Here is a 14517-nt window from a genome sequence, read left to right as displayed (position 1 = left end):
CTTGGCTTCCTGTTCGGCCGCAGATGGCGACTCTCTGATTCCTACTACGCTCATCGAGATGCTATGAAGAACAGGGCTGGAAGGTCTGTGTACCTACATGTGAATACCGGTCCTCTGCCGAGACAAACAGGCACCTACAAGTATGGAGCAGTTACTCTCTGAGACTCTATGGCGGCGCTAGACGGCCAATCCTCAGGCAAGCCAATGCCATCGTCGCCAGTCTCGTCTCCAGGCCTCGTATCCGCAATAAAGTCAATCTCCAACATCACCCGCGACGTAACGGTTGTGCTGAGTGTGCGGCTGAACGCGAGGATATTGCTCAGCGCGATACCCATATTCCCTGGTCCAATCTGCTCACACAATATACTAGTCAATGCAATGACAATGACGGCAAGTACAGCGATGATATGGATATCATGACGAATTCGGCGACACCAAGCGATACGCCTTGGACAAGGAGCACGTGAGGTAGAGTATATGTGGGATTGGGCTGTTCACATACCGACCGCAACGCCGAGAGCTGTTCCTGCAAGTTCCATGTCAGTCAACAGAAGGTCTTGGCTGAACCTGTTGACGGTGTTGTGAAATGGCACGGGGGCTCTTTTGTCTTTTCCATCAGCTACGATGCCCTCTCACTCTGACGTTGTCTAAAGCATGGCATCGTGAAGATATGCCCCGGACCTATTGATGATAACAACGAACAGCTGCCCGCAAAACTATACAGTTCTCTTCAATCTCCTTCTACGGATTGTTTGATGGCGCCGGTCTTGGAGAGGATATTGACCTGGTCGGCGCATAAACACGGCGGACTACAAGATTAGAAGGGTGTTGAGACATGACGCCGAGGTTTATTGGAAGGTCGGCGGCTTGCTCTCAGGGGAACAAACGACGATAGATAAGTTGCTTTTTCGGAGAAGTCCTTTTTTCCCAAGGAGGTTGTGGAACACGATGTCTCCTGTAGCCGCATCGACGGACGAGCTCTCGACCAGACGCGAGTAGGCCGCACGCGCAGTTGCCTGCAAACGTCAACATTTCCCAACTATTAACTATGTCTCATAAGGGGTCCTTACCAAACGGTGCTTTTGACCACCACTCACGGAATTCCCTTTGCTCTGTTCTCTGACCAGAGTTTCTCCAGACGGCCATGCCCGCACATTTATATCCAGAGCGCACGTCTTGAGAACACGATTCGTTCAACGCCACTGGACCAGCAATTATGCTGATTCATGGTTCTGAATCCCGAGTCCACGTCAACTTACCGTTGACCGATGCAATAATCTCCGGATCAAGAGGAACCACTATCAGCTTTGCGGACTCGACATCTTCGGAAACACGAGGCATGCTACCATTGCTCTCCGGTACCTGGCCAAGGCTCCCCTCACGCTGCGGTACTCTATTGTCCTCTCCCCTCTTGACGTTCAGAAATGTCTGGATTCTCCCAGACGGCGTAAATGAGCTCGCCAGCGTAGGGAGCGCAATAATAATCGACGTAAGCGGCGTCATGTCCAGCGTAAACAGCGAATAGTCCCTAAACAACTTTTCAAACGTCAAGCATGTCGTGTGCCCTTTTGAAGCGTCGATGCCGTACACCACAAACGCAAGTACCAAGAGAGGAACGCAGATGACTGTCTATCAATGAACCAGCAGTTCCCGACTTCCACCGCAGCTACCGGACCCTGGAACCAGCTCACATGGCATCAGAGGCCCGCCCATGGGCATACGAAATCTCTTGGGCGGCCTCAACTCGTGTTCTCGTAACTTGCAAACAATACCAAAGGACGCGTTGTTGAGGCCAAATATTTTCGGTCACTCTATCAAGTTTTGGGTTTTTTTTTTTATTTATTATTTTTTTTTACCTATGTAAATGATGGTGCACTACATCAACAGGCAACACAGTGCCCAAGCCAGAGAACCATCATGGACCACGTAATACACCATGAACACATCGCGATATATCAGATACTAGCAAGATTGGTGTTATCCAACGCTATCTCGCGACAGCCCTGGCTACTGACTACGTGGAAGTAAAACATATTTTATGCCAGCGACTCAGTCCAAAGCTCAAAATGGCCGTATAATACATACTGGCAAGGTCCGCGCTTATTAGCCCTCCACGAGTCCTCCCCCTTCTCTCTCCCATCATCACCTCCCCCGCAGAGAGGCCCTACTGTAGTTGCGTTGGCTCGCCGACGTCAACCTACAGTTGCAGCAGGGCCCTTGATGCCGGAAGATGCGAGGGAGGCGGTCGTCACACGGTCCTGGGACGCCTGTGCCCTGCCAATGAAGCCCATGAGCACCACCAACACGCTCACAACCGGTAACCGGCGGTCCAGCATACAAACCAAGTACAGGCACAGCCTCTGGCAACTTGGTAAACGCAGCCGTCACCCAACCACAACGTCAACAACCGTCCCCCGACACTCGTAAAGACTGACGCACGGAATGCACCGTCTCCGTAGCCGTGCTCATGGGCGCAGGGCCTTTTGGCCAACCACCCCGGCGAAAACTACCTCGCATCAAGGCGGACGTGCGGCAGACGAGCCACTCATTGAATGGATCAATGTACGTTATTGCCATGAGCCACTTCTTGTAATTCGACATAAAGATAAATATAAAGCCGAGGCCACGACAGGAATCCCCCACCCAAAAACCAAAGGAGTCTACGAGCACAGCCAAAACATACCCTTCACGATATAAATTCCCCAAGTAATCGGTACTCAAAAACGACAAAGCACGCAAACTCCAACCGACATGCCCACGGGAATCGAGTCCCGCCAGCAAAGAATACCACCCCTCAAACCAACTCGCCTCCCGCAACCACAGGGCGGGAACACTACACACGCATCGCATTCTAATACACAGCGCCGCAAGGCAGCACATGAACAGCGCTGGAAACCATGTTTTCATAGCCGGGATTCATCAGACAAGACAAGAGGGCTCCGCAGCAGCAAATCATGCACGGCAAATTCCCAAGCCGTGGCCCCCGAGATGGCCAGCCTAAATGTCAACATGCGCCGAATGCAGTCGACAGGGGAATCGTACGTTGACACGGCAGAATATGCAAAAGACGGAACTCGCCACAAGGCCGTGATGCCGGGACAAATGACGCCCTCGGCTCACAGGACTGAAGGACGGGTGGACGACAAAAGTTGAACTTCTGAACCTACAAGCCCACGATGCAAGTCGGCGTGGACCAGGCCTACATGTACCTACTAGGGGCGCAACCAAACGACGCGGCAAGACATACCATGCCCGTCAATCTCACTAGAATACACGTCAAAATTTAGTCGTTAATAAAATATCATTATATATGCAGAACCTAATGCTACACCAATCTCTCCTCCCTCGCATGAGTGCTTGCACCTTCATCAATCGGACCAAAACAACCTCAAACGCCGTCGCTGTGAGGAAAAGAAACTCAGTCTAACCTTGTCCAAACAAGATACCAGACTATCAGAAAAAGTGGCGGTTGGCACATGCAGAAAAGTATATCCCGTGTTCGTTGCAGACATGAAGATGCTTTGACTTAGGCGGTTGTCTTTTGAATCGTTCCAATGTCGCACCAGTTGCTAACGGGCTGAAAAAGGGAAGAAAAAAAAAAAGTTAGCCTGACATCGTTTGGGAATGGGAAGACGGTGCAAAAACTTACAAGACAACTGAGGTACTTGCACCAACTACAGCTATGGCTACCGTTGTAAAAGTTGTTGAGCAACACAATAAACACAATGATGACGGCAATGAGGAAGCCCGCCCGGACAAGCCACCAAGCCCACCACAGGGGTTTTCGGCCCTTGAAGAAACCAATTGGGCTCTTTAGGAAGCCGGGCGCGGTGTCGTCGCCGCTCGTGTTGACGGCCGAGTACGACGTGCTATCGCTGCCGTCAATCTTTCTGCGGAGCGCGTTGGGCGAGTGCAAAAGACAAACGCCTAGCGCGAGGCCCATCAGGAACCCGCCAATGTGCGAAAAATTATCCAATCCGGGCAAGAGTCCCAACACAAAGGAAATGACAATGTCTAGAATTATAAACATCAAATCCTTGACAGGGTTTCTTCGCTCCGTCCAAGAATAAAACAGATCCAGCAGGGTCAGAGCAATAACTCCAAACAGCGAGCCAGAAGCTCCGGTGGAAGCAATGCCGGGCGCGGCAAAGTTGCCGCCCATGACAAACCCGAATATACCAGCACTGAGGTAGACGAGGAAGAATCGCACCGACCCAATCGCCTGTTCCATCTCCTTGGCCAACGTCATCTGCAGCAGCATGTTGAAACCAATGTGGATAAGACCAGCATGCAGAAAAATGGGCACAATGAAGCGGAACCACTGGTTCGGCTGAGGGCTCTGGTTGGCATTGTTGAAAGTCGGGTTGGGCACGCCGCCGAAGCCACACACTTCGGAAAGGGGGCAGAACTGATCGCTTCGGGTTGCGTTGGGGCACAAGAACAAGACGGGGATGCTGGAGCCCTGAATTTCCTTGACGTTGTGCATGCAGGGGACGTATCGTGCGCCCATGTTGATGAGGACTTGGGTCGACGGGCCGATCATGGGGTTGAACTGTGGCTTGATCATGATAGGAGAGCCAGTCAACATGCCTAAAACGCCAGCATTCAGTCAGCGAGACACGGGAGGTGGCAAGGAAGCGGTCAACGCTTCCGGCATCAGCGTCTTACCATTCTTAATGATCTCGCCAATAAACACTGCCACCTGCACAACCGTAAAAACATAGCACACCCAGGGAATCCTCTTCTTGTCCGATCTCAACATGCCCAATTCGCCAACACGGACGTGCTTTCTCCTCTTTCGCCCTTCTCCCGCCATTCCCGCGTCTGGCGCATCATAAATATGATCGTTCATGTCATCATTCTTGCCGGCTCGGTCTTGCAATGGGATATCACCCTGAGCATGAGGTCCTACGGCCGCAGCCGCCGGGCCGTAGTAGGCCGTGTCGGGATACTGGCCTTGATGGCCATGTGGAAGAGTGCTGGTGCTGCCGACTGCGTAATTATCGTCAAAAACAGACGCAAACGGAGACTGTCCAGTTTGCTGACCATGTACGTGACTACTACTGCTGCCATCAGCACCGTATAGGGTCGGGGCTGCAGAGAGAGAATTATCGCTCTGGTAGGGCATGTGTGCCTGTTGTGCGTAGGGGTCAGGCGTTGAGCGGTAGCTCGGGGGCGGCCGCTGGCTGTTGTCGTAGTAGTAGGTGTTGGACGCCATCTTGGGCGACGCCGAAGTGTTTCTTTATATTTTTATATCTGTACTCTTGAAATTCGACGTCGATGGCGTATCGGAGAATGCTAGGAATAGTTGAATAGTTGGAAAAATCGAGCGGGCGGCGGCTGCAGCAGAAGATGATGAATGCCCAAGCCGAGGTGGTTCAGAGACGAGCGGTCAGGCAAGACCGAGTGATAAAATGAAACGAATAAAACGATAGGAAGCTCCTGGGCCTCGGTAACAGTAACCGTTGCGATGAGCGGTGCCGCGGAAAGCGATGGGGGTTGCAAATGCAAAACGACGTGTCGACGTGCGATGGTGATGGACGGTGGAAAACAAGCGCTGATTTAAGACGGCGTTTGGGAGTGGGCTCAAGGTTGCGCAGTCGACGAGGACGCTTGCTTACCTAGGTATGTGGAGTGGCTGTGTCTTACAATGTGCGGACAGAGTACGAGATACGGAGTACCGAGTGCCTCAGTAATGTGCACGTGAATGCGCAAGTACGGAGTACGTACTGAAGTATCCCGGTTCTCACCTGGGCAGCCAGGTACTTGCGCCTCGTACGGAGTACCAGTCGACCGATCGCCGTCCTTGCGTACGTCACTTGTGTCACCAGCGGCCCGCCCCAAGGATGCAAGTTGCGCAGCACCAGTCAACAGCAACTGAACTGGGCAGACACAAATTAAATCTAGTCAATGCGGAAAGAAAAAAAAAGTAAAAAATTCACGACAAGTATTATAAAGCTCAGTCTTCGACAAATGCCGTGGTTGATCCACTCCGCAACGGCAACGCCAAACAAAGCACCAGCCGCTGCCGAAGCGTCAAGCGTCGTGAACAGACTTTGCAAATCGCGTCTGATTCGCCGAGGCAAATTGCGGCGGTTCTTCAAGGCCACGCGCGTCGTCTCAGGGTCTGCTAGCTGCGGCCATTCGAAATCTTCGGAAGCCGTGCCGTCGTCCAAGCAGAAAAGCTGGCAACTGGACCCAACGACATGGAATGATAAAAAACGACGTCGGCAAATGGGCGAAAAATGCCAGCAGGCAAAAACACACAGCCTCTCTCTCCCCTCTGGCGCAGCATGGCATCCCATCTTCGCATTCCGACTTGGCGCAGATCCCGTGTTTGGTCATGACCAGGGGGCCAAGCTGCTCGCTGATCAAACGAGTACACGGCCTTCCTCTCGCGAAGCTGGCAAGGATCGACCCGTCAGTCTTTGTAAAGAGGCTTTCCATCTCGTCATTGTACTCCGTACGGAGTACGGTGGCGTTGAATAAAAAAACCAGGCCCTTTCAGCCTCTGGTATTCCATTCGTCTCATCAAGTCGTTTCCAAAAAGCAGCAACTTCTTTATTGACCGACCCTCTTTAATCGTCAAGCACCGTCGCGTCAAACTTAGCATTCGTTTCAAGTTGTCCGCGCCAAAGTGATGAACCCATCTCCCTCAGTACCTGGGTAGTTGGGTACTCACACATCTGCCCATGCCCAAATGCAACTCACGCCTACAAAAAACTTGGCATTTCCCCTCTTGTCTATCATCCGTCAAGTAGCCAGCACAACAGCTCAGCCAGCTTCAGCTCGTAAGGCAAACGTGGACGCCACGTAGTGTTACTAACTTTGGAACAACAGGATTCATGGCTGTGCACTTCGTCCAAGCCCCCGAGGCCGAACCACTCCACCATTCCATTGTCCATACCACCCACACTGTACCGAGTACCAAGCCAACCAAGCCTTGAAACCATCCTCACAGTGGGTATGCGCTGTTTATCATCCCGATAGGACACCAGCCCGAGATATCATCTTATGTCCATAACCTGCGGGCGCCTGGTGGCCAGCAGAAGTTGGAAAACCAAAAAAGCACATATGTGCACGGCACCTAATCTTAGAACTTTCCATTCAGCCTTCGTCCCATTGTCGTCGTCCTAGAACCCTCGCCACCCTCGTCCCAAACATGGAACAAAACCCCGTTACTCCCATTATCCATATGGCTCATTAGAGTTCAATCTATATGTACAAGGTGATGATACAAGGGCACAGCAATCTTCCTCGTCCGACCCCGTACTGATACCCAATATTCCATATTCACACACCAATCTCGAGGGCTCACATGTTTCCATCCACAAAACCCGCCCATCACTTCTTTTCCGACTCGTTGCTTGCCGTGGCATCCTCTTCCCCCTTGGCCGTCTTCTTCCCATAGTTCCCATTCCATACATCCGCAATCTGTTCCAGGATAATCCCACTCAGCCCCTTGCCCTCCTCGATGCTCTTCCGATGCTCCTCCGCACGCTTCTCCTGCCAGTCCTCCGACTCGCCTCCCATCCAGATATCCTTCACCATGCCAGCAGTCTTGTTCTTCTCTCGGAGTTGTCGTTGTTTCTCTGCGGCTTCCTTCTCTTTCTGCTCTCTCAGGAGCTGTTGTGTTTTCCTCGCGCCCTCGGGCAGGCTATTGTCAAAGACGTTGCCGACCCGGTTGCCGAATCGTCCGTATATTGACTGGCCGGTGTATTCGTAGGCGAGCTGGTTGGTGGCCAGGGAAAACGTTCCGGCCAGCACGAAGAACCGTATGTCCATCTTCCTTGGCGGTAAGAGCATAGCCAACGGCGTGATGATTGCTCCCGCAAGAGCGATATTGTGGATGATGGAACTTCGGGGCGGCAGAGCCGGCTCCGTCGGCCGCTCTTGCGACATGACTGCGGTGCTGCGATCGTGCCGATCGGAATCAGTATCGCGGTGTTTGTTGCAGCAGATATTCAGTGCCACTTCAAACGCCGACTTGAATCACTGCGCTGGACAGAGGTCGTCACGTCGTCAGGTGCTAACGCTCAAGGTTGTTGTGAAGCAACCAAGGCGCTCATTGATTGGAAACATTTTCTTGTGGGGCTCGAGGCCTTGATATTCGTAGTGGCACTTGGCTCCGCGGTTTGGCTTTTTTATTTTTTTTTTAGCCAACAGCCTTCGCCAACTTGCAGATGACATGTCAGAACATTTCCAGAACAAGGGGAGAATAGGGGACATGATTGGTGCTTCGTTCAACATCTGCCACATGGCGGTGACGAACCAACAAGTGGTTCACGGAGAATACTGCACCCCGATCTGAGATGGGATGCATAGCTGCTGTGTACCTGGGCACGCGGGTTGCAAAAAAGGCCGCACACCTGTGTGTGTGGTTGTGGGTGCGGGGTGTGCGGCCTTTTTTGCAACCCGCGTGCTGGGCACGGAGTGACTACTCCGTACTACGGATACAACGCATTGTATTATCCCTTTGACTGCGTTAAGGTGCGTTGGATGTAGCGGTCCCACTTTTTATGCGACACCTAAAAGGTACTCTGTACGGAGTACTCCGTACCTTTTGGTAATAAGGTCAGCCTTAAAAGGCCTCGTTGCGTTATGTGCGAGTGCGATAAGTGTGATGTTACTCTTGGCAACTTAAGAAATCATTAGGACTTTTATTATTACTCTGTTATTTCTTAGTAAAAAGATGCACCTTTTATTCTTAGGCTTCTTACTGGCTAGGACTCCACTTTAATACATCCAACACACCTTAACGCAGTCAAAGGGATAATATTGTATATCGTAGTTATTGTATACGGGCACACAGCGCACTAATCACCGGCATCACTGGGCCTCTGGGTTTCTGTATGTCATCTTTTCTCCCAGCTCACTTCCTGGGCTTCCGAGGAGCTGCAGGTCCGACCGCAAACTTTAAGGTAAATGGGTGGCGCCAAGCACGACCAATGGGTCCAACTTGTCGCTCAAAATGCTCTCTCTTGGACCATCCGCTGTTGGTCCCGTTGAATGACACCCTAGGAGACATAACGATCAAGCTCCAGATGCTACTGCTCTCCACAAAAATCGGCGACAGCACGATTACGGCCGCCGATGTCAGGCTTGTCGACATGGGCGTCGTTCTCGATGCGAAGCAAGCCAAGCCTCAAAGCTTCGCTTCACTGGAAGAGCCACCCGAGCTTTATTCGACCACTGGACCCTCAAATTCATGGTTCGGTTAGTACTAATATCTAACCACTTATGCATGACGGTCACGGTAGTTTGATGATACTAGTGGTATCTGGCGATCCGCTTGGCCTTTCGGGGTAAAGTCTAGCGGTCCGAGGCCGATGAGCAGTTGATGGGACCAGCCGTACCAGACTGGTGCAAGACGATGCACATATGCCTCCCATAAGCAAGTATGCTTCGTACGCTAGTGGAAACGTCTATTCCACTGTCCAGTTGATACAACACGAAATACAGGTGTCCTGGCAGCGCAAGGAGAATCGGGCCAGCTCTAAAAGAAGATCAGGATGGCTGCAAGAGACCTCAAGTCCAAAGCCAGTGGTTGAGAAGCGGTTTGATGTCCGGAAGTACAGAAGTAGTGGCCAACTATTCGACACATCCTGCAGCATCGCGTTGTTCCACTCATGAGGCTGCAGTTGATATGTACGATGGAGTGCAATATGCGAGGCCCAGTAATTCGGGCGCATTGGGTGCCTGCATATGGCCCCCTCTCCCGACTAAACGGAATCCTAGTCTTCTCTCCTTCTCTCTCTCTTTCTCTCCATGTGTGTGAGTGGTGAACTGGCAAACTGGGTCCAACAGTCCGGAATATGCCTGCAGCGTGGGACGCAAACTTTACAGTCCCTGTCTGAAGGCCCCTGTCAGAAATGGGTCATTTTCGCTCGGGTCTCAGGGACGATTGCATCGGGACAAGCCCTGACAACCTGACTCGAGTACATAATACTCCGTATTGTGCAGTTAGTCCCTCCATCATCTTGTTGAGTACTGATCAGGGACCACGAGTGTTGAGCAGGCTCGTCGGCATTTGCCAGGTCGGTTTTTGGCCTTGCTGGCTTCAGCACTGAGCCGAATGACTGAAGATGCATACTCTCTCCTGCATCTGGTTGAGACACTCGCAGGCATCAACATTGGTGCACTTTTGTGATGCGCGGCCCTCCGTCACATTCTCGTCTGTTTTGTTCGGTGGCCCGGGCGGGAAGGGCCTCGTCTAGCCGCACAAGGGAAATAGACAGAGCACTCCGTAGAAAGGGAGCATGACCCAATGTATGCCGTGAGGGTGATCGAGTATTCGTCAAGATCCGATGACCCAGGACGGGGAAATCTCCTTGCTCACATGTATGGAGTAGGCCAGGGTTGAGTTATCTGCAAAGTTATTGTGGTGTGGCCAAGACCATCTTGGTTCGACTGGCGCAGATCAAACCCTCGCAGCTTTGGCAGGATGGCCGGATAGAGTGATGCTGACCAGGTTGTCCAGACGTTGGGTGTTGAGTGGCAGACAATAGGCGAGCGAAGACGTGAGTGCCGAGGATCCCGCCGGGCAGCCTCGCAGCCGCAGCTCCCCAGTGCTGGCTCCTAGCGGGGTCAGGCCATTCAAGCTCTACAACCCTGAGCTAGCTACCTTTTGGTACTTGACCTGTATGTACATGTGCACCTTGCATTGGGGGAGCAGTGGAGGGCACATCGATGCACCATCATGCAGAGTCCTGTTCCGTAATACAGAGCACCCTGTCGCAAATTGACTGTAGCAAAGCAACGTCGCTGGTATTGCAGAGTAGATTGCCAGGCAGCCAACATTTCAACATTGTGAGAGACGTCTGGTGAGTGACGTCTAGTGAGCGAGTGATGAATTGGCAGTCTGGTAGTCTCCCCAGCTCCTTCCTTCCACGCGCTTGCACACTCAATAGGCAGCACTGAAGTTCTTCGGCTCCGTGGCTCCTACTGCGCCAGACCCGACTTATATCGTCCGGTCTGTGGTCGTACCTGCCGCTAGTGCTACTACTACTCCATTGACGACTGCAGCGCCTAAAACGGGCCCCAGTTCAAATGGCGCCTTCCTCGTCCAACTGGCTCGAGCGCCCCACCTGGCCCAAGTGTCAGTTCTGGCGCGCATGGCTGGGCTGGGCTTCGGTCTTTTACGCTCAGGACGGAGTGCCGAGCACATACATGCAATCTATATTATTGCTCCTTTACTAAATACTCCATGTCTGCAGACATTTGGATCTTCGCATCTCCAATCCTCAAATCCCCAGTCCCCCTTATGCACGCCGCCGACGCACGTCGACCTTTGCCGTCTTCGCCATCAATCTCGCTACTCCACCGCTGCCGTAGCATTCCGCTGTTGCATCTTCTATGCCGAGTGCTGTCGTTTGAGCTAACAGGGCCTACTACATACCTACGTAAATGTACTCCGTACAATTCGGCAGTTCTCAAGCTTGGACGTCCATCCCCGCAGATACTCGAAGAAGGCCAAGATTCTTGCAACGCTGACGATTCTTCCTGCTTTTGGCATTTTTTAACTTTTTTTTTTCTTTTTCTTTGCCAGTTTTTCTTTTGAAGCTTCCGCTCGGGGTCTGTGGCCTATGATATTGTCTATTTCCGCCATAACCCTACCAGGCGCATGACACCACCGCGTCCTTGTCGTCGAACAAGGCCGTGCTCGAGCTGAGGCCTGCTCCTCTCTTGTGCTGACGCCATTGGTACATTGCCTCGCCCTGTTCTAGGACTTATTCCTCTTGCGTTTCCCACTGCCGCGATATAACAAGTCTTCTGTTCTTGCGGTCTAGCTCTGGCGACATCATTGGCCTTCGTCCCAGTTTCCTGTCTACAGCCTGCCGTCGGCAGATTGATCTGCTAATCCAAAGCCGGGGGCCATACTCAACGCTGGCCTCTTTGTGTTGTGAGAGGCGGCCGCTTGGTCTCTGTGGCTGACGGTATAGTACATGGGCACCGCTCCTCGTACATCGTCACATATATTTTCTTGGCCCGCCCCAGTATACTTCACGTCATTTATCAACTCCCATTGCTTCCCCCCAACCTGACGTTGAGCAGGACCTCGGCCGCTCAGGAGCTTGAGCCTCAAGAGACGCAATCCAACAACACACTGACTCACCATGTCGTCCTCGCCAGAGTTGCAGCTCACGCCCACCAATTCACCTTCTATATCATGCATTTCCTCCGCCGTCTCTCCCAGCAGCTCCGCGTCCAAGGATGGGGCTCACATTGGCACTGATGGCCAGCCTGTGAAGCGTGGACGGCGAAGTAATCCGAAAGTCAAGACGGGCTGCTCCAACTGCAAGTAAGTGACAACCCTCGTCGCTCAGACTCCCCCACACAAGCCCTGCTTCATCACGCTAACTGTTGCCTACAGACAAAGACGCATCAAGTGCGATGAGCTACGACCAGCTTGTACTCAATGCGTGAGGAGCAATAAGATCTGTACGGGCTATCCCCCACCACCACGGAGTGCTAGGCCACTTGCCGATATTAGGATTGCACCGAAACCCATGTTGGCGATTCGGTCACAGGCGGCATCTGGAATTGCCTCTTCCAGCATTGTCAAACCAACAGTCCTACCGCCGCGCCGGGCCAATCGGCGCAAACGCCAATCAGTCGTCACACAGCATACCCTTTTGGCTGCCGCAACTCCACCTACGTTGTACCAGCCGTCGAATACCTTGGGGTTCCAGCAAGTCGAGGGCTTGTATTTCGAACTCTTCCGCGTCCAAACCTCCTCCGAACTATCGGGATACTTCAATTCCAATTTCTGGGCTCAGCAAGTTCTGCAGGAGTGCCACGCCGAGTCGGCCATCCGCCACTCAGTCGTTGCTCTCGGGGCTCTGTATAAAACTTTGGAGCAAACCTTCTACTTGGACACAATCAGTCCAGACAAGACAAAAATGCATATGGATTCTTTGGTGTCACATTGGCACGTTGCCATTAAGCAGTACTCTGATGCAATGAACTCAATGATGCTTCTCCATGGACAGAGCTTACGGTCGTTTAGAACCCGACTCATGGCTAGTATTCTTTTAGCATGCTTCGATTCTTTCATCGGGGACCACAAGCAGGCCATTGTTCAAATTCAGACAGGCCTTGGCCTTCTCGAACAACTCAAAACCCTTTATCCCAATCACCATACACCCGGTCCGGAAGGGTACATCGAAGATGATTTGCTCAATATTTTCACCCGGTTAGCGATACAAGCCAAATCATACGACATGGCATTTCACTTTCCCCAACCTTATGTCATACGTCTGACTCCACAACAACAATCCCGGGGGTCGTCTCCCGTCTCCTCAGATATGGGATCACCCGGATCGCCGCCTAGTATGATTGTTCCACCCCGGTTCGAGTCGTTGCTGGAGGCCCGCCTAGCTTCAGATAAGCTGTGTGAGAGGTTGCTCAAATTCATCGAACGGCTTCAAATCGCCAAAAACAACAAGAGCAACGTGCTACCAGAATCATGGAGGCAGTATGGCATAGACCTGAAGAGTGAGCTGGACTCTTGGGCGGTCGCGTTCGAGCACATATTTCAGTCTCGCTTTGATCCACGCGTCAGCCTCATTGAGAAGGCGGGGATATCCGCCCTGAAAATGATTCAGATCAACAGCAATGTTCTATTCTTGATGATGTTTTGCGATACGGAAGTAAAATTTGACGCATTTCTGCCGCATTTTAAAGCCGTTGTCGATCTTGGCTGGGAGGTGGTCAGCGCAGAAGAGTGCAGGGCTGCCGCGGAGGGAAAAGTGAAAACCGAGGACGACCAGAGCCAGTACGCAAACACCAAAGGTGCACTTAGAGCCGGCAAGCTGAACACGCCTCACATCAAGCCCAGCTTTTCCGCAGATCTCGGCATCGTACCGCCCCTGTTTGTCGTGGCAACCAAGTGCCGCGAACCCAGGCTTCGACGCCAAGCTATTCAGTTGCTGCGCAGCAGCGCGAGGAGAGAGGGCATGTGGGACAGTGAGTTGGCAGCTAATATTGGCCGTTGGGTCATGCAGATTGAAGAGTCTTACGGCGATCTCTCGATGGGATGGGATGAATCCGTGCTGCCGTCGGAGCCGATTCCAGAAGAAAAGAGAGTCATGGTGAAGTCTGCTGATTTCGATCTTCGAGCTCGATTCGCCGAGCTTAGGGTGGGCACGCGAGCAGTGCATGAGGGATCTCATGACGACAGGGTACGAACTACCAGAATTATGTGGTAGCCTTTCCACCTCGGTTTGGTGGCTTTTGGCGGGGAAATAGTGCCTAGGATTCGAGGCGTTGTTTGGATGGCAAAGTGTACGTTGAGAATTCAAGATATCCCAGGGCTTTAACAGGTGGTTCTTTTCTTGAAAAGTCAAGTAGACCTTTTTCTACTGGCACTGTACTTGAGTAGACGGTGCTCCGACCCAGTCGCAGTGTTAAGATTCAAATTTGATGGTTATATACCACCAGCAGCTCCAGTATCTTCACATTTTTGTGCACTGGGTTCAAACTTATCCGTAATTAGTAAAACAAGAATCAGTATTT

The 14517-nt window shown here is 52.1% G+C and overlaps 6 protein-coding genes across 6 annotated transcripts; 2 read left to right on the top strand and 4 right to left on the bottom strand.

Annotated features, from left to right (window-relative positions):
• Nucleotides 1-134: 134 nt before the first annotated feature.
• Nucleotides 135-335, bottom strand: J3458_013325 (uncharacterized protein; the record flags this gene model as incomplete). Its single annotated transcript, XM_066120378.1, has 1 exon — nt 135-335. One exon carries the CDS (start codon nt 333-335, stop codon nt 135-137), a length of 201 nt encoding a protein of 66 aa, XP_065974665.1.
• A 718-nt stretch (nt 336-1053) lies between these two features.
• Nucleotides 1054-1503, bottom strand: J3458_013324 (uncharacterized protein; the record flags this gene model as incomplete). Its single annotated transcript, XM_066120377.1, has 2 exons — nt 1054-1202; nt 1260-1503. 2 exons carry the CDS (start codon nt 1501-1503, stop codon nt 1054-1056), a joined length of 393 nt encoding a protein of 130 aa, XP_065974664.1.
• A 1020-nt stretch (nt 1504-2523) lies between these two features.
• J3458_013323 (uncharacterized protein) lies at nt 2524-5743 on the bottom strand. The gene is made up of 2 exons (XM_066120376.1): nt 4669-5743; nt 2524-4590 (listed from the first exon to the last, which is right to left on the bottom strand). The coding sequence occupies exons 1-2, from the start codon at nt 5216-5218 to the stop codon at nt 3527-3529; spliced, it is 1614 nt and encodes a 537-aa protein (XP_065974663.1). The 5' UTR covers nt 5219-5743; the 3' UTR covers nt 2524-3526.
• Nucleotides 5744-7344: 1601 nt separating this feature from the next.
• On the bottom strand, nt 7345-7902 carry J3458_013322 (uncharacterized protein; the record flags this gene model as incomplete). The annotated part of the gene is made up of 1 exon (XM_007816537.1): nt 7345-7902. The coding sequence occupies one exon, from the start codon at nt 7900-7902 to the stop codon at nt 7345-7347; it is 558 nt and encodes a 185-aa protein (XP_007814728.1).
• Nucleotides 7903-8852: 950 nt separating this feature from the next.
• On the top strand, nt 8853-9221 carry J3458_013321 (uncharacterized protein; the record flags this gene model as incomplete). The annotated part of the gene is made up of 1 exon (XM_066120375.1): nt 8853-9221. The coding sequence occupies one exon, from the start codon at nt 8853-8855 to the stop codon at nt 9219-9221; it is 369 nt and encodes a 122-aa protein (XP_065974662.1).
• A 2895-nt stretch (nt 9222-12116) lies between these two features.
• J3458_013320 (uncharacterized protein) lies at nt 12117-14210 on the top strand (the record flags this gene model as incomplete). The annotated part of the gene is made up of 2 exons (XM_007816538.2): nt 12117-12301; nt 12374-14210. The coding sequence occupies 2 exons, from the start codon at nt 12117-12119 to the stop codon at nt 14208-14210; spliced, it is 2022 nt and encodes a 673-aa protein (XP_007814729.2).
• Nucleotides 14211-14517: the final 307 nt, after the last annotated feature.

The sequence above is a fragment of the Metarhizium acridum genome (genome assembly GCF_019434415.1).
Source record: "Metarhizium acridum strain ARSEF 324 chromosome Unknown scaffold_276, whole genome shotgun sequence".
In the NCBI taxonomy this organism is placed as follows: domain Eukaryota; kingdom Fungi; phylum Ascomycota; class Sordariomycetes; order Hypocreales; family Clavicipitaceae; genus Metarhizium; species Metarhizium acridum.
The sequence above is the reverse complement of the archived record's forward strand: the minus strand, read 5'-3'. Positions and strand labels throughout refer to the sequence as shown.

Bases quoted from the DNA above. Each gene is read 5' to 3' on its own strand.
- J3458_013323 (XM_066120376.1), bottom strand. From the start codon at position 5,218: ATGGCGTCCAACACCTACTACTACGACAACAGCCAGCGGCCGCCCCCG. The intron at 4,591-4,668 runs GTAAGACGCTGA...CTGGCGTTTTAG, and splicing joins TGGCGAGATCATTAAGAATG to GCATGTTGACTGGCTCTCCT.